Genomic DNA, 25,780 nt, shown 5'->3' with positions numbered 1-25,780 from the left:
AAAATTTAATATGCGGTAAAAATGTTCTGACGGCAGCTGTTGGGGGTCAAATTACAACAGTGATGTTTCCATAATACATTTACATCACAAATTACATAAAAAGACATATAGTGCAACATGTATTTGGAATGAAAGAATTTATTTGATAAGTTTCAAATCATGTATTTCAAAACACAATATAGAAAAAGCTTCCGTATAATTTGTTTTCCAATTTAATGCCAAATAGTATGTACGAAAAAAATACATTGTGAATTTTTTTAGTGCCAAAATACAAAAATGCATTAAAACTAATCAGGCTTGCATCATGCATCACTGTTTTGACTATTTCATACATTATTTAGAACTATAAAGCAACCAATTGGGCGTCCACGTCATATGACAGTAGTCCCGCGTGTGTCCGTTAGAGGGCGCCACCCAGATACACTTGAGCGCCAGAGCAGGTGCGCTGAGGTGAGGCAGAACTCGGGTGTTTCCGTCGCGTTTCGGTAGTTGAACCGCTGTGACTGTGGGAATGCGGTTATCGGAGGCAGCGGGCATTGCTGAATCCTCGGCGGAGATGTGCGCACAAAAGCCGGAGCCGTCTTCGATGGACTGTCCTCTAAGTTAACGAGCCGCCTCGGGGATGTGGGTGGGAGCTGCAGACGGCTGGGTGTCGCTCAGAATAGGGCTGCGGGGGCTTTTTTCTACCCACTTTAAGGGGGATTTTCTATCTGCTGGGAAAGACGAAAAGAGAGAAAAGCCAAGAAGGATTCCCCAGCACCATGGAGCCACGCATTGCAGGCAGCGTGAGTAGGGCAGCAGACACGCAGGAGACCCCTCGGGAGTGCGGTGCTCGCCAATGCCGAAATTGCGCCTCAACTTTTCCTGGACCTATTTTATTCAGACGCGCCACATCTCTCGGATCCATGTGACTACAACAACAAAAAAACAAAAGCTCTATCATGTCGTTGCTATTTGGTGACGTTTGCGTGCCCAAACGGCGTGCGCGCTAATTGGTAATTGTGCGTGAGGAGGTGGTTTCCGACCATGAGCTGCACCTGCTGCTGAGGCCGGGCTCTTAACGCCGCGCCTGGCGGCTCGTCAGCGGATTAATTTCGGAGGATTTTCTCCTGCCTTTCGTCGCTACGGCGGTTGCTAGTGGCGACCACGCAGCCCAAAAGCGTAAACACGCGCAGGCTAAAATGGCAGGCAGACTTGAAGGAGTTACAAGTCGTGTTTTTTTCTATTTGTTTTTTAAATCTAATGAAGATTAGCTAAGTTTTTAGACTTTATTCTTGACCTTCCCAATGTCTGGACAAGGACAGACGACCGGAATGTGCTGCAGGGGTTATAATCGGTGATTGTCTAATTAATCAGCGGCAGAAAATAGAGCCCCAAAATTAAACATTTAGAGTGTCCCTGTTTCTCCCTCCGAGTGTGAGTGTGTGCGTACGTGGGTGTTTGTGTGTGTGGACGCCGGGGTTTGCCGGTACCAGGATTGAGTTAACTGTGGCCAAGTAGCCAGATTACTGTGGATTAGTGGGCATTTTAAAAAGTCACGTTATCTCACCACTGCCTGCAGAATCAGCAGCTACATTTATGCCTGCATGTTAAAATGCACATGAAATGCAAAATAGCCGTAGCACAGTATGCTGCAGGTTGGTTTGGGGGCTGTGCTGCACAGGCACGGTGTGTAAAAATCCTGATATAACCTGCATGAAAGCTACTGTACCTCTACATGGCTTCCTCCTGCAGGAAAACAATGAATTACAAGTCAGATTAGGTTAAATTCCTGGATGGATTCATATAATATAAACGTATCTATGGTATGATTTAAATTGATAAATGTGGTTAATGGAGCTTGCTATTAAATATATTTTCTATTTAATACGTTCTTCATGGAAAAGTTTTTGTATAAAAATACATATATTTTTGCTCCCTTGTTGCATCCTGAAGCTGCTTTCTCACGACCTGGAACCTCAGGTCGTCATCGTCATGGCGTCATGTGATTGTGGGGAGATGATCTGCAATTGTGACTCAGTCGGGAAATCATTTAAAGCAATAAATTCTATTCCTGAAGATTCTCATTCATCCAGAACTTTTTCTCTTTGCAGAGGTTAACCTTGTATTTTTGTTGCTTCTCTAGTGAGGATGGTGACGTTAAATGCATCACATCTGACCTTTAGCTGTAAACCTTAGCCTGGTGCTGCTGGATACAGGACAGAAAAGAAAACAGCATCAAGGTAGGTGCAGACAAATGCTCCATTTTTAACTGTTGATGTGATACTTTTCATCTTTGCATAATCTTATAGTCAATCCTCAAGTCATTAAAACATCATTCTTGTTTTTGACTTGGTGGTGAAGTTTGTGGAGACAACAGCAGCATCATGTTCTACGGTTCTTCGTCCGGGGCCAGCATGTCCCTCCCGTCCAAAAACCGCATGAAGCGTCAGAGCAAGACTTTCACACAGGTACATGCACACAAACTGTCCCGTGCACGTTCAGCGTCAGAAAACCATGATGGTATAACAGAAAGCAAACAAAATGGAATCAAGTGGAAGAAGTTCATGAATTTCATAAGCTATGTTTCTTCTGTGTGTGAGATTTAATTGATTTTACTACAATTTCTATTCCCCCACTGATAAAACCGGACAGAGGAAGATAGGTGTTCTCTTTTATTTACCGCTCTTTGCCTACTCAGGTTCTGTATCGAACGCTGAGTTACAGAGACCGCGTTCCTGTGGAGACGGGAACCAACACTCGCGGGGACCGACGGTCCACGACTGAACCCCCAGAGCGCCCGGCAGACGACCCGGCAGAGTTGTCCACACAGAGTTCTGCCCCTGGGGTCCTGAAAATCTTTGGGGATGAAATTTGCGCAGGTGCCAACTACAAGAGCGTCCTGGCCACTCCGCGGTCCAGCGCGCACGAGCTGGTCAAAGAGGCTCTCGACAGATACTCCCTGAACAAGAACACTGCTCATTCTTATGTCCTGTGCGACGTCATCGGGCGTTTGGAAGGGGAAGGTGAGGTCGGAGGAGGTGGGGGGTGGAGAACCGAGTGCTTGCGAGCGCTGGGGGACAACGAAAAGCCACTGTTGCTGCAAGAGCTTTGGAAGCCCCGAGAGGGTTATGCACGCCGATTCGAGCTGCGCAGAAGAGCAGAGGTAGAGGAACTCAATGCGAAGGAGAAGGATACCATCACCGCTGGTGAGGAGACACACACACACACACCCACACCCACCCACCCACCCCCATATTACCTACAACACTGGCATATTTCCAGTGTGCTGTCCTACTAGTATGATGCTTCATTTGGGTTTAGATACATGTGTCATGGTTAAATTGTTAAAACACGTTTTTACTTGACTTAACCTTAACTTTATAGCTAATTATGGTCCCCCTTCAATTGCCTGTTGAAGTTGGGAAGACTAGCCAGAATTCCCTCACTTCCTAACATTTTGCAAGTGTGTAGCATGTACTAGAACACATACACACACATATGCATACATGGTATTGTAAATGCCTTGGATGCCTGTTAGCTCAGCCAGCTGTAATTTAAATCCTTTGCATCCAGAGGTGTGGATGAATTGTGCACTAGTGGTCTGTGAATAATAGATGACAAGATACTTGAAATATACAACACACTGACATTACACCCACCTTGTACTCCTCTCACAAGTTTACCATCAGCACATACGTACATCCCCATTGAGGATATTTTTGCACATTGAGCAGATGCACAGGAGCACTTTGAGTCGTTGACAGAGGAACTAATCTCAGCGCCTCACACTCACACATTGTTCTCAACAACCACGTTTGGATTTCTCATGATGTGTGCCAGGGTTTGCTGGTTGCTATGTCAACTCGGGTGGTAGCCAGGAACACCGCCAACAATTTATTTATCAATCTGTCAGTCTTCATCTTGCGGGCAGGCCCATAAGTGTCTTTAAGTGAAGCTATTTTGTGTATTTTCCCTTGTACACAATCACAATGGAATTTGAGTGAAAGTAGCTTCATCAAAGGCTCAACAGATTCTACATATTTGATTTAAATAAAAAGATTTAAGGGGTTGTCGTTAAATCCAGACTTGTCTCATGCACTGTTGCTCGTGCACTGTTGCTGTTTGTTGAAGGCTCTTTCACTTATTGGTTTGTCCTGTCATTAAAAGTGGGGATTTCTTGAGATACAAAAGAAAAGCCTGAAAATATGGTGTTCTGCTTCTGCATCATTATGCATTTGGAGAGCTTTTGGTGTATTTGACTGAATTCGTGCAGAGCGTGTAGCCTGTATAGAATTCAGCCTGTATCAGCAGTCATATATCAGTAAACACCAGTGACCCACTTCTGCTGACATCCATACATGCTCGTGCTGTAGCCAACCGTGCCTCCGCTCTGCTCGATAGATAAAAGGCTCTATAAGCCATCCGTTTTTCATTATTTCAATATCTAGTTTGATCCTCCGGCTCGTGTCACCCGTTAAATGTACCTCGTTAGTCAGTTCCACGTAATGACAAACCTCTAAACATGCATTCACCAGTCAATATTATCAGTACATATTTTCATTTTTGGACTAACCCCCAGGTTTGTGATTTATCCCTTACTAATTCACAAGCATGTGCCTTTTCTTTTTTTTAAAAATCTTTTTGGTTTTTGTGTCCACAGGTGTTCGTGTGAGCATGCATGTCACGTATCCTGTTTCTTTACAGTAATAAAATGGTTTAAGGGTACAAAATGCTTTTCACCAAAATGTTTATTATGCATATTGTATTTTCAGGGATATAATCTGTCTTTCTCAGGTCAGCTGCTATCCCACATGGTGAATCCATCTTACTTTAATTTAATTAGATGTTAATGGATAAAGGTGGAAAATCTTGTACCTCACACAAAACATAGAATTTCTGTATCTTTCCTTCCTTGCTATTTCTGACGTGATCCATTATAAGCATGACAGAATAGTTACTTTGCACCACAGTGCATGTGTTTCTTGGTACATGCATGGTCGGGGAGCTATTCAGTGCTTGGTGTTTTGGTGAAGGGGTGTTTTTTTCCTCATAACCCCTCCAACCCTGCTGTAGGGCCCAAAACTTACCAATTCCTGGCGGCTCTAATGGGTCGGTCTGGGCTGGGCAAACACAGGAGCTCCCCCCTCCGGTCTGGCCGAGTGGTACAGTCCAATTCTAAAGGTGGGAACTTGCCTCAGGTAGGGTGGCTGTCAGTCATTGCCATTGATGGATGACCACCTCAACCTGTGTTGTCACCAGTGCTACTACCATCCCCAGTGATTGCACCTATGTGTATGTTTGTGTACAGTAAGAGAGAAAATGCCTGAATCATCACAAAGCCTTGAAATTCAAACCATGAAGAGCTGCTCAGTTCCCATTCTGTCAGGTCCACTGTTGTCAGCCATCCAGCACCATTGAGCGTCTCTGAGTCGTTTTGTCGCTCCTGGTTTCCACTCACATGCGTCACTACTGCCTGAGTTACATCACTCATAATTCAAACACATGCTGATTATGAACGGGTCACACAACTGGAGCAGCCTCTCTTCTGTGTTCCCTCTTTTTTAATCTCTCTTCCTGTTTCTTCCCCTCCTTTCGCCGTCCTCTCTTGTCTTCCTGTAGATATTAATGCTCAGGCCCGAAAGCTCCAGAGGAACAGGGCAAAGGGGACGCTGACGTTGCCCCGCTCCAGCAACTCATCCTTCAGCCGCAGCCTCAGCGAGACCAGCCTCAACCAGGTGAATCCTGCTGGCTATAAATGATTGTTGCTTGTGCTCAGATATTGGATGCACCTTAGCCACATTTTCCAAGTGTTTCTAGTATATTCCAAGTGTTTCTGGTTTATTTCATGACTAGCTTTTATCTGCAGTTGGGAGTGGGAGACGAGCCCAAGCGTTTTTACTCCACGCTGCCAGGACCCGTCAGGGGTCGAGAGCGTGAGACGTCTAACGGTCTCAGAAAAGAGGAGGTTGGTCAGGGCGGAGGTGGGGTCAGGCACTCCCTTTACCAGTCCCCTCACCTGCTGCTGCTGCAGGGTTATAATCGGCAGGTGAGAACTGCGCTCCGCATGTTATTTTGCAAGCTTAAATGACGTCTAGATGTATGACGCCAGCTGTGTTCCTGTAGGACTGCCTGGTGTACCTGTTGAACAGAGAGCAGCACACCGTCGGTCAGGAGACTCCATCAGCTCGGCCCAACATCTGCCTTTTCTCCCCCGACATCCTGCCCCTCCACTGCCGCCTTCGCCGCGTTCCTGCCCCCCGTCGTCAGGTTAAAAACAAGGCGGAAGAGCTGCCGGAGAGTCAGCGGTTCTGTGTTGCCGTTGAGCCGGTGCTTCATGCCACAGTTCTGGTGAACTTCTCCCGCTGTGAGCGCTCCACCACGCTACGACACGGTGACCTCCTCTCTTTCGGAGCACATTACATCTTCCTGTACAAGGATCCCACGGGCGCTAAGCCATTGCCTGCTCAGACGTTGGCCCGCCTTCGCTCCCTGGGGCAGCTTTTTGATTCAGTAGTGGAGGAGGGAGAGAGCGGATTTCAGACATGCAAGATGTGTGGCTCTGTTTTGAAGGACAGGATGTCACAGGGGTCAAATGCAGTTCGACGAAGCTTCAAACCTCACCTGGTAAAACCGCGCAGCGCCGCGCCGGCACCAGGAACAGCCCTCATTGTGTCTACAGGGGTAGGTGGAGGTCAGAAGAGAAGACTACAACTTGAATTTGATCAAATTCATGAGGATCAGCTTCTGAACAGGATTATATCTCTGATAGAGCCTGGAGGTTTGTGCTTTAATTTAAAATACCATCCTAACGACCCTTTGACCTTACATTGTGTCGCCAGTATCTTTATGCTGGCTGGAATGAAACACAACTGACTGACAGTCAGCTCTTTCATGAGAATAGTTTTATATTCTGAGGTGGTTTTAATGTTTTTTGTTCAACTCTAAAGGAGATGACCATAAGCTGACAACTGCCTACCTGCTGTGTTTGTGCATACAACACTCTGCTTCCAACTTCCCTCCTGGGAGCTTTGGCAAACTGCTGCTCAAGATTGTCAGACGAATCCAGACTATCGCCTGGGTCAGTGTTTGGCTCCTGTTGTGTCTCTGAAAAAGTCCACTCTGTGCTTAGGATGAACCGATGAACAGAAACTGATCATCAGAGAGAGATCAGACCGAAAACAGGAATTATCACAGCATTAACGTGGAAAACACGCCATTTTTCTCTATTCTTCAATAGTCTATTGAAACAAACTACAAAATCAATCATAATTGTTTACAGTCTACTGAGTTAACTCATATAACCTCATGCCATTTGACCTTGTTCATTAAATAGAAAAAACTACAATATATTCATAATTTTTTGTTCATCGGGGCAGGCACAAAGTAATTATCATTTTGTGTCACCATGGTCTTGTTGGGCTTTGTTAAAATGATAGTGGGATGTCTTTATGTAGGCCGGTGACGTGTGCTCCTTCTACACCCGTCCTACAAGTTTAATGAGGACCTAATTGCTGTGTGTGTGTGTGTGTCTGTGTGTGTGTGTCTTCTTACAGGAGAAGACAAAGGAGCTGGCTCAGAAGCAAGCTCAGCAGTCAGTATCACTTTCCAAAAGAAACGGGGATCATTTGAGTTTGTATATTTAACAAAGGCAGTGCTTAACCCTCTATTTCATGTGTCCAACAGCCAGGACCCAGCCTCTCTGTCTCTGCTCAGCATCTCAGACTTGATCCCAGACCTGCAGACCATCTTTTTCTGGATGTCCAACTCCATTGAGATCCTCTATTTTATACAGCAAAGAGCACCTGCATACACACACACCATAGAGACACTGCAAGGTACACACAGCTCAGACCCAGCAAAGCCATTAGTCACGCTGACACCCATTCCATACTGATAAAGCTTTATCATCCCACAGCTTTCACTATATGTCCTTAACTCTGCCTGCATCTCTGGCATCTGTGTCTAGGGTCAAAGGAGTCCTTGCTATCTGCGACCATATCAGCCAATGAAGAGGCCATGACCATCCTGGAAGAAGTGATCATGTACACTTTCCAACAGTGTGTCTACTATATCACCAAGGTAATCTGTCACAGTTGCAAAGGCACCGTCCGTGTGATGAGCAACACGTGTGCTCGTGCACACACAAACGCACTCAGGAATTAAGATTACCTTCGATTTTTCTGTTTTATTTTCATGTATATAATATCCTGCTTGTGTGTGTGTGTGTCCAGGCTCTCTATGTAGTGTTGCCAGGCTTGCTAGACTGTAATCCATTCCCGGTTGACAGCTCGGAGCCCTGCTGGAAGGGCGGTGTAGGGTTTCCTGAACCGGTGCGCAGGGTCCTGCAGGTGTGTTTTGGTTTTTGTCCTATAGGAGATGAGAATTGGTAAATGTCATTAGATTGCATTTCTTTTTGATTAAGCATATTTATTTCAAAATCTGGACTCACTGATATCATCAGAACTGCCTGAAAAAATGGTTAAAAAAATTGAGGTTTCTGGGATATATTTGGTATGCTTGCATCATGCAGTTGCTGCAGTGGTAAATGATCCTTTTCAATTCCACCACATCCCTAAAGTGCTCCTTAATGCTGGGATCCTTTTGACATTGATGCTGCTCTTTTACATAATTTCCTGTGGCCTTTTCACAGACCTGAAACTGTCTGAGCAATTTCTGTTTAAAATCATGTTTGACTCACAATGCGAGAATCAGTTTAATCTTAAGCAAATGGCCGGACATTTAATGTCTTCATTGGAGAAAAATATCCATTTTTAATCCTTTTTTTAACCTTTCTTTTTTATTTTCTCCTCTGTGTTTGTTTGTGTGTAGGTGTTCCAGAATGCTCAGGAGCTTCTGCAGGGCTACCAGGTCCATCCTGAGATCCAAGCTCAAATGTTTGCTTATCTCTTTTTCTTCTCCAACGTGTCCCTTTTTAACCAGCTCATGGACAAAGGTAGGACAAAAAAAAAAATCATGCCCACTCACACCTTCTCCTCCATTAGAGCTCCCTCAGGATATGTACAGATGTTTGTGTGTGTGTGTGTAAGAGTGTATCCTGTGTCCTTGTCAGCATTTTGACAATGACTAACCCAGATTTGTCCTCAGTGTCCTTGTCTTGTCTGCATTCTCTTTCCCGCCGTACTCCTCTGCCTCTTCCTCCTCCTCGCCTTCTTTCCATCTGGCCATTGGGTTGAGACAAAGCAGAGAGGAAGGATTGGATTGAAGAGAGGGAGAGGAGATGGAGGGTGGGTGAAGGGAGAGGGGGAAAGGGCAGAGTGAAGGGTAAAAGCCTGTCCTGATAACTTGTGTCCACCTCACTCGTGTCTAAACTGAATTTGGTCTCAATACATTAAACATATACATCTTACTGACCACCACTACAAATTCACTTCCTCCATCCCTCCTTCCCTCCCCCCTTCCCCCCTCCGTCCTTCTTGAGCCAAACATGTGCACCCTCCCACACGCCACACGTCTTCATCAGCCGTTGGAGACAGATATCACGTCTGGCAAGGGGAGAATGGGACGCGCCTTGATATTCATGCAGAGCCGCCCACTGTCTGTCTGTCTGGCTCACTTTCTCTGCCTCACTCCTTTTGTCACTCATTTATATTTCTCCGCTGATGGTGACCATGGTAACGACAAAATTAGTTTATAGCCGATGGTGCTGACGTTTGCACTGGCCGCTCTCCATCGCACTCAGATACAGTTACACATGAAACAAACGGTGTTGGCTTCCTTTACCGTGGGTAAAAACCTGTTCAGCAGAGCGGTTTGTGGATTTGTATGATTTTGTGTAAACTTGTTATGACATCTTAATGACTGTATTTGTGTATTTAAAGGTAAGAGGTGTCAAACCAACTGCTGTGAAGCATTATGACACATTTGCTAAGAGGTTAAGTGATGTTGGTGCACAGTGCCTTAAAGATAGATTACCTTATGCCCAGACATAAGCCTCTTATAGCCGGACGAGTGTGTATCTGCATCCAAAAAAATTGTCAGAAATTTGAACACTGCATCTTATATGGACTTCATGTGTGTCATATCTCTGTGAATGTTCCAGAAACCCTCATATAGCTGCAGCGAGCTAATTAAACCATATATTGACAACCTGGGATGATAGACTTATATATAGGTATAACTTGCTTAATGTCCCACTCAAATTTACTTTCAGCTCTTTGAAGGGGAGAATATATGAGAGTGATGAATGCAGCTAAAACTCAACATGTAATTACATTAAATGGCTGATTCCATTTTCCTCATTTATACAATGTGAACAATAACGGAATTATCCTGAGGTATCTGCTCACATGCGTCTGTGTGTGTGTGTGTGTGTGTGTGTGTGTGTGTCTCTCTCTCTTGCAGGCCCATCTCGGGGTTGGTTCCAGCGATCCAAAGTGCTGCAGATTCAAGCTTGTATGCGGATGGTCCTGGAATGGGCAGGCAGGTCTGGTCTGGGACATCTCTCTGATAAATTCTTTACCAAACTCAACAGCACTGTGACCATACTGGCCACGCCCCCTCAGCAACTCACACAGGTGACCAACACACACACAGACCTCTGAGAACGTGAAAGGTGCATGGTGGAAACTGTTATTAATGAGTAAAACGACTTTGAATTGATTGGGCCTTCTTTGAAGAGCTAATTATCTCCCTGTGGCCTCACTTGACCTGACAGTGTTTTCTTCTTTCTTGTGTTTGTTGTGGACAGTCAAGTTGGCGAGCTTTATCCAGCGAGCATTCAACCCTGAAACCTGTGCAGCTTCACCGGATTCTCACTCAATACCAGCTGACCGCAGAGATAGGCCCCGTCCCAACATGGCAACCCGGCAGCGAAGATGAGGCGTACATCTACAGAACAGGTCCAGAATGTTTGGTTGGAATGATTTGCATTTTTTTTATTCTTTCAAGGCAGTTTGAATGATCAAATAGCAACAGAAAGGCTGAGGATTACGGTTAAAATGCTGGTGTTGCATATCGGTGTCTAAAAGCTAAAGGTAAATGTGACGCTGGGCAGCCGCCAGGATGTGTGTGTGTGTGTGTGTGTGTGTCTCTCTCTTGCAGGCCCATCTCGGGGTTGGTTCCAGCGATCCAAAGTGCTGCAGATTCAAGCTTGTATGCGGATGGTCCTGGAATGGGCAGGCAGGTCTGGTCTGGGACATCTCTCTGATAAATTCTTTACCAAACTCAACAGCACTGTGACCATACTGGCCACGCCCCCTCAGCAACTCACACAGGTGACCAACACAGACACAGACCTCTGAGAACGTGAAAGGTGCATGGTGGAAACTGTTATTAATGAGTAAAACGACTTTGAATTGATTGGGCCTTCTTTGAAGAGCTAATTATCTCCCTGTGGCCTCACTTGACCTGACAGTGTTTTCTTCTTTCTTGTGTTTGTTGTGGACAGTCAAGTTGGCGAGCTTTATCCAGCGAGCATTCAACCCTGAAACCTGTGCAGCTTCACCGGATTCTCACTCAATACCAGCTGACCGCAGAGATAGGCCCCGTCCCAACATGGCAACCCGGCAGCGAAGATGAGGCGTACATCTACAGAACAGGTCCAGAATGTTTGGTTGGAATGATTTGCATTTTTTTTATTCTTTCAAGGCAGTTTGAATGATCAAATAGCAACAGAAAGGCTGAGGATTACGGTTAAAATGCTGGTGTTGCATATCGGTGTCTAAAAGCTAAAGGTAAATGTGACGCTGGGCAGCCGCCAGGATGTGTGTGTGTGTGCGTGTGTGTGTGTGTATAAATGAGCCAATATGACTCTGTGTGTGTTTAGTGGACCTCCTGGAGAGCTTTGAGAACCACCCTCCCATCATGCTCCCCAGCGCTGGTTTCAGCGTGGACCTGGACAGCGAGTGTGTGGAAGACAGCATCTACAGGCAGCTGTTGTACATCCGCCACTTCCTGTGGGGGCTACGCACCAAAGCCCAAGCACACACCAACACCCCCGGCGTGCAAACACACTCCAACGGCACCAACACAGCTGACTGGCCTGACGTCCAGGTCCGTCCTGTCACAGACACACCTAGTTATAATCCCAGCCATGTGCCTCGGCAGCTGGGGTGGTTGGGGAGTTCTTCATAATCCTGTAAATGAAAGATAAAAACCCTCTTCTTCAGCCAGCCTGGACACACACACCCACACACACACACTCACTGACAGAATCCTAGACATGGTTAAATCATGGTTAATCTGATTAGTCTTTAGGCTGTCTAATTACTGCTAACGGCTGACTAGACCATAATCCTCAGTTACTGCACACTTGTATGTAAACATGCAGAAACCTAAATAAGGGTTTATAAAATTTAAAAATTCCATTTTTTTCTAGCAACTCAGATTTCTACAACAGAAACGTTTAGCTCCCTTTGCTCTTTATGTTCACACTGCCTCCTAAACTCTTCCCCCCTTTTGCAATGCAGCGGGAGCTGTTGGCTCCCAACCACAACAGCCCCCGCTCCGGTGGTCCCGGGGATGATGAGACAGCAGAGGACAGAGGACGGGACAGACCTCCGGGGCAGTCGCACACACACAGCCTCAGACGCAACGGCAACATCCACCACCCTCGACCAGGCAATCCAGACCCATCTTGCCTCCTGACCCCTCCCCACACCCCGCTGTACCCAGATGGAGGGGGTGGTGGAGGAGGGGGGGCCGGTCCTATCATAGGCCTGAGCATCCAGAGTAATGGCTGCATCAGCAGAACGGGGACGGAATCTAAAAAGGCCAACGGACTCATCACAAATGGACTAGAGGGTAAGATGAATAAGACAGGAGAGGTGGACAAAATAAAAAATTAGATTAAAGTGGAAACGGAGCTGAACACGGTAGCCTGAGCAGCATGCTGGAGATCCTCGGAGCAAGAGATTAGAAAATAAGATTTATTCCAACCTATTAAACTAATGGACTGCCAGCAGAAGAGGACGCTGTCTTCAGATTAAGCAATGCTAGTTAAGTAGAGCCGAGCAAAAATGAGCTACCTCAGCTCATTATGACCATGTTTATGGCCTTAAAATACCACAATTAAATCTTTTATCATCCCAAACAGCAGCATGTTTACAGGGCTGTGGCATCAGGTCACACTTGTTTATTTAATCCACCTTATATATGTTGTTATAAAAATGTTTTGCTATCAGATCCTTTAGATCTGATCTTTTGTAAAATCACAATTACATTTCACTTCCAGTTCGAGCTCATGTTGTTACCTTTCCATTGAGATTTTTTAATCTCTGGATTTAACCCCGCCCCACGCACACAACCACAATAATGATGGACGCGGCATAAAAATGTGCGTTTGCAGTTTTGCTGTTGAAGTCCCTGCAGCGTGTGTGTGCACATGTTACTGTGAGGCATGACACTCTGCAGGCTACAAGAGGAGTACTTCTCCTTTGTGTGTCAGATTAGCTTCTCAGCCGTGTTGTTACGTGTCCCAGTGCTGTTTGTCCAGCCCTGTTATGGAGACCCTGTGTGTGTGTGTGTGTGTGTGTGTGTGTGTTTGGTTGGTTGTCTGTGTCCTCTGCAGGCTGTGTTAGTGGCTGTGAGTTCCCTTTCCCTGTCTCCTCTCCCGGCGCCCCTCCCTTTCCTGATGACTTGTGTGTGGTGTTTGTAGTGGAACTGGACAAGGGACCCTACGGACTGGGCATGGGACTCATAGACGGCCTGGTGAGTTCAGAGCAGCTCTTTCTTTTTGTCACTTGGTCACTTTGGTCTTTTATCTGGTTAATTTGGGACTAACTGAAATTAAATCAAAGCACAAACACTGATTTGGTTTTATTATTGAGACCAACTGCTATGTTCTTACGTACGGAGGGCCGAGTGCAGCATGGACATCTTAAAACAAATCTTTCAGTTTACCTGAACATTATTTGATTGAAAATGAATAGTGCTGACGCCAATAACGCATCCAGTGCTGCTGCTGCTGCGTTTCTCCACAGATCAGCAGCTTCTGCTGATATTAAATGGATGTTTTACAACCTGATGAAGCTCCGCCGTCGTACGCCTGGACTGGTGATGATGGAGCTTTTTTTTAGTTTCCATACTAACCACCCCCCCCCCCCCTCTCTCTCTGCTGCAGCACACTCCCCTCAACGCTCCAGGAATTTACATCCGCACACTGATCCCCGATGGTCCTGCTGCCTCAGATGGCAGACTTAAAATTGGTGATCGGATACTGGCGGTGAACGGGACCAGTCTGATCGGGGCGGACTACCAGAGGTACGGATGACAGGACAAATTGATGGTGCTGTTGGGTGAGATTGACTGTAATGGGGGGAGGCGTGAGTAGGGGTAATGTCCAGTATTAACCACACTACCCGCCTCGTGAGCTGGTTACTGTGATTGATTAACGAGTCAATATAATGCTGCTCCTTCATCCCGACCGTCTCTGCTGAGCCCCGTGTAACTGGACTCTTCCTCTTCCTCCTCGTGCTGCCTGCAGCGCTGTGGATCTGATTCGACTGGGAGGAGGAAGACTTCGTTTCCTAGTGGCCAAGTCTGACCTGGATGTTTCAGAGAAGATCAGTGCCTCCTCCTGCTGACTGCCTTTGTGCTACGACATTGAGAAGATGAAGGAAATGGGCCTGCGCTCTGTTGCACACGAAATGCTCGTGAGTGGTGTGAAATCCAGCTGCAGCACAAAGACAAACAATCAAAAATGGGAGAAAATGGGACTCGCACCTCCACAGCCGCTACCCCCCTGCCCCCCTCGACTCTTGCTGGCTGCTGACATCAGAGGGGGCGGCAGGAAGAGGAGTCGCCTAATTCATCAGCGTTTGAGGTGAGAGATTTAGAAGGTGCCAGCATGCAGTGCAGTCTGCTTTAAAGCACAGAATGTTGCATTTATTTAACTGCTGACTGTTGGGGAATGTGCACAGTTTTCACTTTTCCTGTTTAAAGACCCGTTTGTATTTGTTATAAAGACTGCGTCAAATCCGGCAAAGGGAGCCACCAGCGAGAGACCAAACAGTCGTAGCTTATTTGAACAGTTATTCATAAATGTCTTTCTCTACATGACATTATGTACCAGGCAGGTCAGGAGAAACCAGGTATCCAGACTAGCTTACATCTGGGCAAATTTGCCCTGTTTTGTTTTATAAAGTTGGGGTTTGTCTGTTCAAACAAAACGTGAAGAATCTGAATCCAGATCCTCTCCAAGGAGATAATGTAAGTACAATTTTAAAACTACAGGTTTTTCAGATCAGGTTCAACTGGAAAATAGTTAGACAAAAGACAAAATACTCCCGAAAGCATTTACACAAAACAGACAGAGGCTGGAGTTTGTTACACATGTACAGTTGAATGTTTAAGAAGCTGTTGCAGTCAAAAACTCTAAAATCTCAACGTTCATGAATGAAGCGCTTTAAAGGTGGGTTCAACAGTAATTTGAGACTAACTGCAGCTTACAAAGAGGTGTGTAAAACCCACATTTTGGCGTGAGCTGTATGTATCTGGGTGAAAGATGTAAATAATCGGTGTAAATATCCATCTTCTTCATATTAAAGTTCAAAACCCCATTTGGGAACTAATTTATCATTTCTTAATAACTGAAGCTCACTCATTGGAAAAGATTAGCAGTTAAGGTTGATTCAAGACTTTAGCTGCACTTTGGTTTGGAGTGCAATATTGAGGACCCCGACTTCAGCTGGTGCTAGCAGCACGGTGCCTTGCACACCTGAGCTCGGGAAAAACCCTCAGAGACAAAGTTTAGTCAAATCTGCATGTACATTTTTCATAATCTTTCGACAAGGCATCAAAATAATTTTCATTTTGCCATTAAAAAATAACAAAACTTTTTTCTTACGCTCCTGAACCTCTCGAGTAACTGCAGCTAGAGGCCACCAGGGGGTGCCATAGTTCCAAATTTCTTGTCTCAAACAGCTGGACTTTGATATTCTTCCTGTACCTTTATGATCCTGTCTGTGACATGTGTCACGCACGTGGAACTGTAGACCACACTTGCGGTTTGGCCTGCAGGTCCACGGATCTAGCAGTTGGGGGGCCTTCAACCCCTTTCAATCCTTGCAGTTCTAGTGTGAAATGTAATTTTACATCAGATTTTAAATCTGCTTTATTCTGTTTCGTATATATAGATATAACAAAAGGATGTTTGAAGTTGTTGCATTTATTGGCAGCTGTGTTTTCTGTCACGATATTCAAGTTTCCTGAAATTCAAGTACCGTAGTCAGAGGGGAGATATTGAGGTGTGGGGATCGATTAGAGACGCGCCGACCCCTCTAATTAAATACCCTGCAGGCTGACTCAGACTGCAGATGCGACATTATTTCATTAAAATGTGACAGTAGAAAAGAGCTAAAAGATATTTAAAGCTTAAAACTGTGAAAGTCAGACGATTGTTGAAACTGCCTGCCACGTTTGTTCTTTTCTATGATGCACACACTGATTAAAGATGCAGGTTTTTATTTTTTAAAGTCATTATTCTCAGTCAGCTTTAATCTTGTGATTCAGTTTGAACCGTTTCTGTTTCAGGGTTTGTATGACATTGATCTCATGCATGCATCTTCTCTGGTTATTTATACTACTTAACCATGACTCTACCTGACAATAAACATGTTGAATACACCTTTTTACTCTTGCCTTAGAAATCAGGTATTGAGGGTGTATTTTATTATAAAACCAGGGCGACTGACAATCTTTAGTCAATAAGGAATTTTAATTTTTGCTACACATGAACAAATCACAAAAAAAACATTTAAAAATACATACTTTTCTATTTCCAGAATGTATTGATGACAGCTGTTTGTACACATAGTACATTTCCCCCAAATATGAAAAATACCTTCTAAATCACTTTTATTTAGCAGATAAAGCAGCAATACAATCATGATGCATCTTTTTTTTAATCCATTTTTCTTATGTGCAATAACAATCACTGAAATATTGCGCAAATTGCGTCTGATTGCCAACTAAAAACGAGGCCTGTACAAGGGCAACAAGAGAAGCTAAAGGCAGTGACAATCAGAATGGGGGGGGGGGGGGGTGGGGGGGAGTGCTGAGCAGGCTCTCATTAAGGCAGCATCTGATAGGAACTGCCATCAGGTTGTTGCCCTGGTGGAGGCAACAATTATGAGAACTGCTCATCTAGGAGGGACAGAGGTAGACTGGGAGGAAAATCACTGACTTTCACTGCAAACCAAAAAGAGGAATATGGATCCCAGATGTGAAGAGGTACCGCACTGAAATGAAGGAAAAGGTGAGAGTTGTGGTTGCATTGGTCCCGCCCTGCCCCTGATAAACCTGACAAGTCTACAGAAGATTAAACTAACCGCTGTAGTGTTGCTGTGCACGTCATGTTAAAGCGCTGTTACTCTAGAGATAAAGCTGTCTACAGGTTATATAAAATGATCCAAGATGTAGATATTTAAGGCTTTGAGGATTATTACAATAATGCTTTTCTGCGCCAAGACAAAAAACAAAATACTTTGCACACAGGCTGTTTCATTTCTCCTTTAGCCACTACTGAAACAAGCAGAATACAATTTGAAGGTTCATCTACGTTTGGTTAGCTCTCTCAACTCTAAGTTGCCACCTGTCTATTTTTTTTTGCCTTTGTTTTATTTCTGCTCTGTGATGTTATTCCAGCATTACTTATTTCAAAAACTAACTTTCCTTTTAGTGCTTTATTGTGAAGGCAACAAGAGGAAACGCCTCACATTGTATTGTTTCATATTACCGTTCCTCTCCGAGGTGAAACAGTCTTAATTCCCCTGTAGAGTCTGCCTCAAAAGTGTAAAATCACTTTTCTGAACATTCTCTCAGATGTATTATTTACTTTTGCAGCTAACTCCTCTCTCACTGTTTATTTTGTAAATACTGGCCGTTGCAAATCTGAGCACACGCCACTGGTGTAAAAGGCTCAAACCGGTGGGACGTCAAGTGGAACACTGCTAAATTCTACCACTAGGCGGCAACACACTCGAGTCGCACAGAAGTCGTGCTGCAGCTCAACTCAGGCATCGTTTTTTATGACCAGTAAAAACCATTCAGAAGTCTTAACAGTCAATTTCTAAAGACACACACACACACACCCAGCCTAATCGGAAGTACAGGAGAGGATCTTTCTTTGGCCTGAGAGTGAACAATCTGATCAATGGAGAATGAACTTGTATAACATTCATGTGGCAAAAAGTAGTGCTGTAATGATTTTAATATGCTTAATGCTCTTAGAAGTACAACATCCTTATTTAAAAGTGTGTAAAGCTGAAAAAGCTTTTTAATCCGCTAAATAAATTCAGATACTATGTGGAAGGGTCCGACTGTTTGACCAAAGTAATTTTCTTTCACTGAATTCCCTGTCGCGGAAAGAGAGGATGCTTGTACAGTTTTGGCCGTATCGGCAGCAGTCACACGAAACGCGTATAAAAGGTGAAACAGTTACTGGACAGTAAGAAAGCCGTCCTCTGGAAACCTTCTGAAAGGCGCCTAGGTTCACTTCCTAAGGTCGTGGGTTTGCGATGCCATGGTGACGATGACGGGCTGCTGGGCAGATGTGACCTGATGCTGAGCAGACTCGGTCCCGCCCTCCTCCTCCATCTTTGGCCTCTTGGCTTGAGGTTCAGCTGAGTGCTCATCTGGTGTTTCTGTGCTGGGCTGTCGGCTCACCAGCACCGGTGGAGAGCTGGAGGCCTGAGCTGCCAAAATCTGAAGAGGACTATTGAGGCCTGGAAGGGAAGGTGAGCAGATGCCAATTCAACAGATAATAACATTAACATAAAAAAAACCCCTTAATATTGCTATTATCCACATTGAATCAATTATTCCAGTGCTCTTACCAGATGCAAGGCTGTTTTCCGTGGCAACAGCTGCAGACGTGTGTCTGCCATTCTGAGCAATAGGGCGAACAGGGAGTTGATGTAACCCGGGTACGAGGCTCCTTCCATCCCCGCCCTGCACGGCGCTGTCCACAGTCTGGATCACCCGCTCTCTCTTCTGTTGGGCTTCTGCTCCAAACGAGACCAGGGCAGTAATTTAATATATAAACCCAAACGTTGCGCGACCTGGGACATGGAATAAGTCCACACTTGCTTCCAATCCGTATCAGGTGATTTCTAGTTTATGCTTATATTACATGTACTTTTTATTTTACATTTTGTGTTATTTGTGGATGATTACTGGTAGTTTGTTGCTTTCTACATGTTTGAAATCAACTGGATTAAACATTTTGTGAGTTAACTTTTTTGGGGCTCATCTTTGATCAAGAGATGAAAAAACACAAAAGCAAAAGTTGTGATACAGATTCTGTACCTCTGAATTCCCCATTGCCCTCTGCTCCTCCAAGAGAGGCGGCACTGTACCCATTCAGGGGGATGGAGGTTAAAGGGTGGGTGACGACCCGCACCATGGTCACAGAGGGCTGAGACGTGTTGTGGAGCACGGGGATCGGCTGGATCTGGCCTCCACCGCCTGGAACCAAGGCGAGGGCCTTTCCAGGACCTGAGGACAGGATTGCTGGGTGGGAGGGTGCGGCCATGATGACGGGCTGAGCACTGACTGGAGATCCTACGGAGAGAGCGAGGCAGATGGTGATTACAACTGCTGTTAAATGCCGCTGAACACATATTCCTCCATCCAGACTCACCTGGAGCGCTCTGGGAGTACCGGTACTCTGACACAGATGCTACATGGTTAGCCAGCTGCCCGTGGTGGTCATGAGGGATCGGAGAGCCCTCCCTGCTCAGACATTCAGGAGTCTGCAGACCGCTAGAAGGAGGAGAAAGAAGCCCCTGATGTGTTGGAGATGCAGGGGCGCTTCTGTAGAAGGAGAAGAGAGAGAAACTGACCAAGTAGCACAGCAAGATCATTCAATTCTGGAGTTTAATAACCATAACTTTCATCACTGCCGGCACCTGCGTGTTTTGCCCCAATCTATAAACTTACTTTGTTCTATCCAATCAAATGAGAGCCAGAAGCAGAGAGAGGACAGAGTTAACAGAGTCCGGCAGAGTCACACCTGTACCGTGGAGGACGCAGGCAACCCACTCACCTGGAGGAGAGGGGTCCGAACGGCGTCCTGAAACAAGCCACCCCTCGCTGCCGCCTTTTCCTGAAAGCTTGTTCCACCAGTTTGCTCTCAGAAGCAGAATCCAGACGCCAAAAGCTCCCTTTTCCAGGCTCGTCTTGAGAGCGGGCCACTTTCAGAAAGTAGCGGTTGAGCGAGAGGTTGTGTCTGATGGAGTTCTGAAAAGTATGAAACATCAGATTTTCTTTTTACTCCACACAATTTCCCAAAAATCGGAGTCACAAAAGCACGTCGGGCCAGGCTCCCTGTTGATTTGAAATCGTAGAAAGTGGTTTGTTGCTGCGCAATATAAGACGCTTCACATACGTTTGCTTTGCTATTGCAAAGCATTAAGTTTCAGCCAGAATGGGCCCACCTGCCAGCCCTTGTCTGCAGTGCGATAGTAGGGATAGTGTTTGGTGATATGGGCGTAGATGCCGCTGAGAGTCAGCTGTTTGTCTGGGGCAGATGAGATGGCCTGGACGATCAGCTGCGCATAGGAATAAGGTGGCTTGGACTCATCCTGGAAAAAGGAGATAAGAGTGTTAGTGCCCACGTGATCTCAAGCACATTTCTTCTCAAGAATAATATTTCTTTTGAGAATAATAACAGGTTTCTGAGACTTCACCTTTGGGCTGTCTCCACCAGCCGACTCCCCTCGCTGGTCACTCCCCCCACCTCTCGGCTCAGCAAGGCTGCGTCTCTGCTCAGAAACAGCCTTGGCAGCGTATTCAGCTGCTAACTGGAGGTCAGAGGTCACGCTACGTCCAAAACGATAGCCTGACGACCCTGCCCCACGTGGACTCGCTGGACAGGAGTTGGGAACGCTGAAGGAGAGAGGACTGCAGATTTAATGACGTTGCTGATTTGACAGTGTGAATATAATTCAGTTTAGCCCTGGGATTAGCTTAGCACTGGCCAACATTGCCGGTGCACCGCTTGAAAAGCAGCCGAAGGCACGTGTAATGTTTGAGCAGAGAGTTTTACAATCTGACTGGATGAGACCTTTGGACAATGCAACCAAAACACATCTGGGTGCATAAACAGTTCTGTTTGAGTTACATAACAAGGCTGAGGAAACAATTTTCCTCAATTTCCACCAGATGTGCCCTTCAGTTCCCACTTTCTTCCAAAAGAATCTTTACAGCATTCAATAGTGTGCAGACTTCTAATGTAAATACTGTTCATCTATAGTTATCTTCAACTACACCACAAATGGTCTACACTGCTTTACTAGCATGCTACTGTGCAAAAAAAACTCTGCAAAACTGCCAAATCAAACAAAACAAAAAAAAAAAAAATCAAGAACAAAATCACAAGTTAAAAATTAACTAGTTGTTATCTGGTCTTGAATAGAGAGAACACGAGGAAAACAGACAGTTATACAACACACACCTGCTTCTGTTAGCAAAGTAAACACTGCTTTCTGGGAGAGTCAGCATGCTTTGATTTGCCTTAAGCAACTGAGAGCCAAAGATACTGACTGACATACAGACACAGAAACACACACAAGCGCTCACACATGTGGAGAATGTGCTCGTATTTTTTGGCTGGTGACCCGACTGTGCAGGCTGTCTGAATGTAGCTTTGTGCAACCAGCACTGAAAATGAATGTCGGGACAAAAACAAATTATTTTGGCAGCTGTAACTTTCCTCGCTTCTATCTTTTCAAAAATTGTATCAGCTCATTTTGGCCTGTCAGCATGTGCACACAGTATCTGAATGCTGTTAGAAGAATTATACTATATAAGAGTCGTTTAAGTTGCTCAACAGGAAAAGTGACTCCTTCTACCGTCACAGTTGGGGCCCTAAGCCTTCGCTGAATGCGAAGTATGTGGGTAGGGAACGAAAAAAGGTCCAGAAAAAAGACCCAAAAAGGCCAAAGTGGAAGCAATGTGAGTGATTATCCTGTGTGCGCGCGCTCTGCATCCACGTGCAAGTGAATAGGAGCCGAGAGGGAAGGGTAGGGGGCTTTGAAAAAGAAAAAGAAAAAAAGGAAACCACGAATGGACGGAAAAACGGCCCACAGGCAAAACAATCTGCCCAATAGCCAATCACACGCCTCGAAGCTGCAGCCATTCCATATAAGGAAGGCACTTGCAGGCTGATAATGTGAGGATGCAGGATGTATAATCCAAGACGGACCACAGGAGGGCACACTCAGCAGCACACTTGCCAGATGCACATGCTGCATGCATTTATAGAGCAGTGATTGTCAGGCATGTGCCAGCGCATTATAGGCAAGTTTCCACCTCAGCTGAAAGGCCGCAGCAGCTGACGAGCCCACCGTCAAAACGGCCAGATGAAGCATTTCAGGGTGGGCTTCGGGTTCGAGTCGAAGGAGAACGAAAATTCCGCACTCCCGAATGCATAGATGAGTAAATTATCCAAGACAAGATCACACTGTGCGTGAGGGTGTGTTTTGATGTTTAAACAAGTTTCACTAGAGATTTCAGGGAGAAACCCTTGAAGTCAATAAAATACTGACAGAACAGGAAAAAGTCCTGTTTTTGATGGACCGATGAGCCTGAAAATGATTTTATTTATAGTTTAATGCCTCCGATTCCCTGATGTGATCGCACTGAAAGCTAACACCAATACTGATTTCAATATATTGCTTGAATCAATTAGTTCTGTAATCACAATACGGAGGATACATTAAAGGTCATCGAGATTAAAAAAAGCTACGTGTTGCATTGTTTTATGATGTTTGGTTACTGCACACCGACTCTTCTCACCTGATGGTGTCTGTGGGGGAGGGCAGAGGAGAACCAAATGCCCGGATGTGCTCTTCATGCTGCTGCATTGTGGGAATGCTGATTTTGAGAGGGGATATGTGCGGCAGAAGTGGCCGAGGCGGAAGGAGTGGCTGCTCCTTCTCTCTGTGCTCTTCGGGCTCCAGCAACGATGTAAACTGGATCTTGATTACTGTACTGGGAAAACGAAACACACACCTAGAAAACAGGAAGCGGGAGAGAAACAATCGAATTAGTGAATTCACTTCCTGGTGGTTGCCATAGAAATATACAGATGTTTTTCTGTCCTGTTGCTGAGGAAGGTTCCAACAGACTTTGGGTCAGTACAGACAAGAACCAGCCGCTCTAGTATTGTCTTTAAGTTAGAATCACAACTGTTAATATTCACCCCGATGAGTCAATATATTAGTTCTAATTCTAACTGGCAGGTAAACTCAGCAATTATGTCATCATAAAAACAAACAAGACTTCTAACCAAACATGACCAAAAATGCATCAAATCAGGCTCAGAGATTTAGAAAATAAACACATTACATGACTGAGAACATACACGCCACAAAAATACCACAGCAATATTTCAGAATATCTAAACTGCCGATTCTGATCTGATACAGAACCAGACAGGTCAAGAGAACATGCTCAACTACTGAAGCTTCACACAGGAGCAGCTTCACCAGCAACACACCTGAACAGATTTGACAGGTTTCCCTGCAGACAGGAGCTGGATGCTACAGAACACCTGCTGTATCAGTGTAGCGGTGGTTCTGCCTGATGTGACATGTTTACAGTTTGTCACTCACGCTGTTGGGGTTTATTTTAATCCAGCCTGTGCTCAAGACAGTGTCACATCAAAATGGATATCATGAGCTAATTTTATACCTCAATAAGCCAAAGATTCAATTTTACTTTTAAAGATGATGGTAGGAAAGCAGATGACTCCGAGTTATCTGCTTTCCTAAAAGCAGATAACTTCTGCTTTCCTAAAAGCTGTTCATTGTTTTGTACTAATCTAAAGAGATTGCTCTCGTCGGAAGTTGCAAATCACCACAAGAGCATAAAATGACTTGATTCGCAAACTATTATTTTTATTTATGTTTGAAACTGCTGCCACACGACTTAAAGGGCACGACAGGAAGGCTGCAGAGCGCTGGGGTACAGCTATGGTCTTGTGTACACTCCATGTGCTCCTGCAGTGAGGATGTTGGTTTCAGTCTGCACTTCCTGTAGGCTGGTGGCCACGCCCACAGTGGTTCCTGACAGCCAATCAGAATGAATAGATGGACGCGCGCGCGCACGCACACACACACCGAGAAACCTCCTCCCACCTACGGTTGCACGCCGTTCGCTAATTCACTCGCTACATTAAGAGGCTAAAAAACGATGAAGCTAACAACAACGGTAAAATCTCAAACACGGTCACCACAAAAGCGCATCGTCTACATAAAAACACCGGCGCTTCCTCTTGAATGAAAGAACACAAATGTGATTTAATCCAAAACAAACACACCTCTGCCCACAACGCTCGTGCACTGCGCCCTCCAGGGTGCGTTTGTTTACCTTAATGTTGACATGGCGGGGACACGTTGACTAAACACACAGCAAGGGAACAGTGACAATAATCTAGCTGTGGTACACAACTTTCACAAACGCTTTCATAGAAAAATACTCGGAATGTGGTGAACCGATTTTATATCCTATTACTGGGAGGTCATCGTCAAACATAAAAAAGGATTATACTCTGGAGGAAATGTAAAGTTAAGTTTTCTGAACATTTGTTGGTTTTTACTGGGATAAAGACTTTTGTTTCTTTCCTACTGCAGAGGAATAAAAAGAGACCACGATGGGACTTAATTTAATGACTTTAACGACTAAATATGTTGTATGCCCACCAGAACCCCTCTCTCTCAAATATGGAGGTCATATTACTACATTATTGTCCTTGCTGTCCAGGTTTTAAGAGGAAACTCTTAGCGTTGGTCAAAACTATGTGATGGCTACATTTGCAATAAAAACGCACATGCAATTTGTCTACAAGCTGTTGTAACGTCACAGTAGATCAGGTGACCAGTTGAAGAGGTTAAAAGACACTTAAAAGAGGATATAACGAACTTAAACACGACGCAAGCCCCGAAGCTACCGAACCACCCAAAAGTTAATATCCATGCATAATCCTAAAGCTGCAATACGACCGTGCTGGTGTCACTAGCCTGTCGTCGGCGGCTATGCTAGCTGTAGCACTTACTCTCTGGGCAGCGAGAGCGGCAGCGCCCCTCTTCGCTGGAACACACCGTCTACGAACACGCCATTCTTGCCCAAGCAGCGGAGGGAGAAACCGTTGGCCTCGTCGTAGTTGAGCTCCAGGTGGCGCCGTGATATGAAGCTGGAGTGCCCCATGTTGATATCCACGGAGCCGTGAGACGAGTTCCGGCCTATGGTGACTGTCCTCTGGCGCATGACAAACTCAAAGTCCCGGCCCTCGAGCCTGGCAAGGGCCTGCGGGGGAGGACAAGCGACCCGCACTGGAAGATTCATATCAGAGTTACAAGGGCTCTCCATCACCGGAGGACCCAGGAAGGCGAGCGAGGACTGGTAATAGCCGTGCGAGGTCACCGCGACACGCACGGGACTACATGGTGCTGACTGGAGAGCAAGTAATGCTCTTGCTCCAGTGTCGTCCCGGTAGTCTGCCATGTTCTTTCGGAGGGTCAACAAACACTCGAACACACACACACGCACGCACTTTAGTTCTCACTCACACGCAGAGTTGCAACGTGAGTTTTCGGCCAGGGCACTTGTTCGCTCCGTGGCTGTCGGAACAACATGGAGTCGGATCATTACAAGACGCGGCCCGGAGTCGCCTCAGGAACTGGACCGTGCTGCGTTCAGGGCCTTCAGTTAAAAGTTAAACGTTCGTCTTGCAAAGCGGTAACACCTGAAGTAAATGCAGCACGGACGTACAGCACTTAGGCGAAATCAAGGCAATCCCGCTGACGCAGCCCAGTCGAATTCACTCTGGGATGAT

At 45.5% G+C, this 25,780-nt stretch overlaps 2 protein-coding genes across 2 annotated transcripts; one reads left to right on the top strand and one right to left on the bottom strand.

The window, feature by feature from the left end:
* The first annotated feature begins 100 nt into the window (after positions 1-100).
* radil (Ras association and DIL domains) lies at positions 101-16,566 on the top strand. Its single transcript, XM_057034923.1, has 21 exons — positions 101-785; positions 2,126-2,222; positions 2,344-2,450; positions 2,681-3,188; positions 5,056-5,163; positions 5,602-5,717; positions 5,849-6,028; positions 6,106-6,760; positions 6,930-7,060; positions 7,536-7,573; positions 7,666-7,817; positions 7,949-8,061; positions 8,214-8,330; positions 8,812-8,935; positions 10,345-10,517; positions 10,691-10,841; positions 11,768-11,994; positions 12,411-12,744; positions 13,511-13,650; positions 14,063-14,202; positions 14,426-16,566. The coding sequence occupies exons 3-21, from the start codon at positions 2,367-2,369 to the stop codon at positions 14,523-14,525; spliced, it is 3,591 nt and encodes a 1,196-aa protein (XP_056890903.1). The 5' UTR covers positions 101-785; positions 2,126-2,222; positions 2,344-2,366; the 3' UTR covers positions 14,526-16,566.
* Positions 16,567-16,638: 72 nt separating this feature from the next.
* foxk1 (forkhead box K1) lies at positions 16,639-25,665 on the bottom strand. The gene is made up of 9 exons (XM_057034793.1): positions 25,001-25,665; positions 22,741-22,956; positions 20,631-20,829; positions 20,379-20,525; positions 19,988-20,181; positions 19,583-19,755; positions 19,249-19,503; positions 18,777-18,944; positions 16,639-18,665 (listed from the first exon to the last, which is right to left on the bottom strand). Exons 1-9 carry the CDS (start codon positions 25,447-25,449, stop codon positions 18,433-18,435), a joined length of 2,034 nt encoding a protein of 677 aa, XP_056890773.1. The 5' UTR covers positions 25,450-25,665; the 3' UTR covers positions 16,639-18,432.
* Between the last annotated feature and the right edge of the window lie 115 nt (positions 25,666-25,780).

The sequence above is a fragment of the Takifugu flavidus genome, chromosome 6, assembly GCF_003711565.1.
Source record: "Takifugu flavidus isolate HTHZ2018 chromosome 6, ASM371156v2, whole genome shotgun sequence".
Lineage (NCBI taxonomy): Eukaryota > Metazoa > Chordata > Actinopteri > Tetraodontiformes > Tetraodontidae > Takifugu > Takifugu flavidus.
This window is presented reverse-complemented; position numbering and strand designations above follow the sequence as displayed.

What these genes read in the sequence shown, in the direction of transcription:
- radil (XM_057034923.1), top strand. Translation starts at nt 2,367, where the DNA reads ATGTTCTACGGTTCTTCGTCCGGGGCCAGCATGTCCCTCCCGTCCAAA. An exon ending in GGTACAGTCCAATTCTAAAG is followed by an intron (nt 5,164 to 5,601) that starts GTGGGAACTTGC and finishes GTCTTCCTGTAG; the next exon opens with ATATTAATGCTCAGGCCCGA. An exon ending in GGCGTACATCTACAGAACAG is followed by an intron (nt 10,842 to 11,767) that starts GTCCAGAATGTT and finishes GTGTGTGTTTAG; the next exon opens with TGGACCTCCTGGAGAGCTTT.
- foxk1 (XM_057034793.1), bottom strand. Translation starts at nt 25,449, where the DNA reads ATGGCAGACTACCGGGACGACACTGGAGCAAGAGCATTACTTGCTCTC. An exon ending in CCGCTCTCGCTGCCCAGAGA is followed by an intron (nt 22,957 to 25,000) that starts GTAAGTGCTACA and finishes CCTGTTTTCTAG; the next exon opens with GTGTGTGTTTCGTTTTCCCA. An exon ending in CTGGTGGAGACAGCCCAAAG is followed by an intron (nt 20,526 to 20,630) that starts GTGAAGTCTCAG and finishes TCCTTTTTCCAG; the next exon opens with GATGAGTCCAAGCCACCTTA.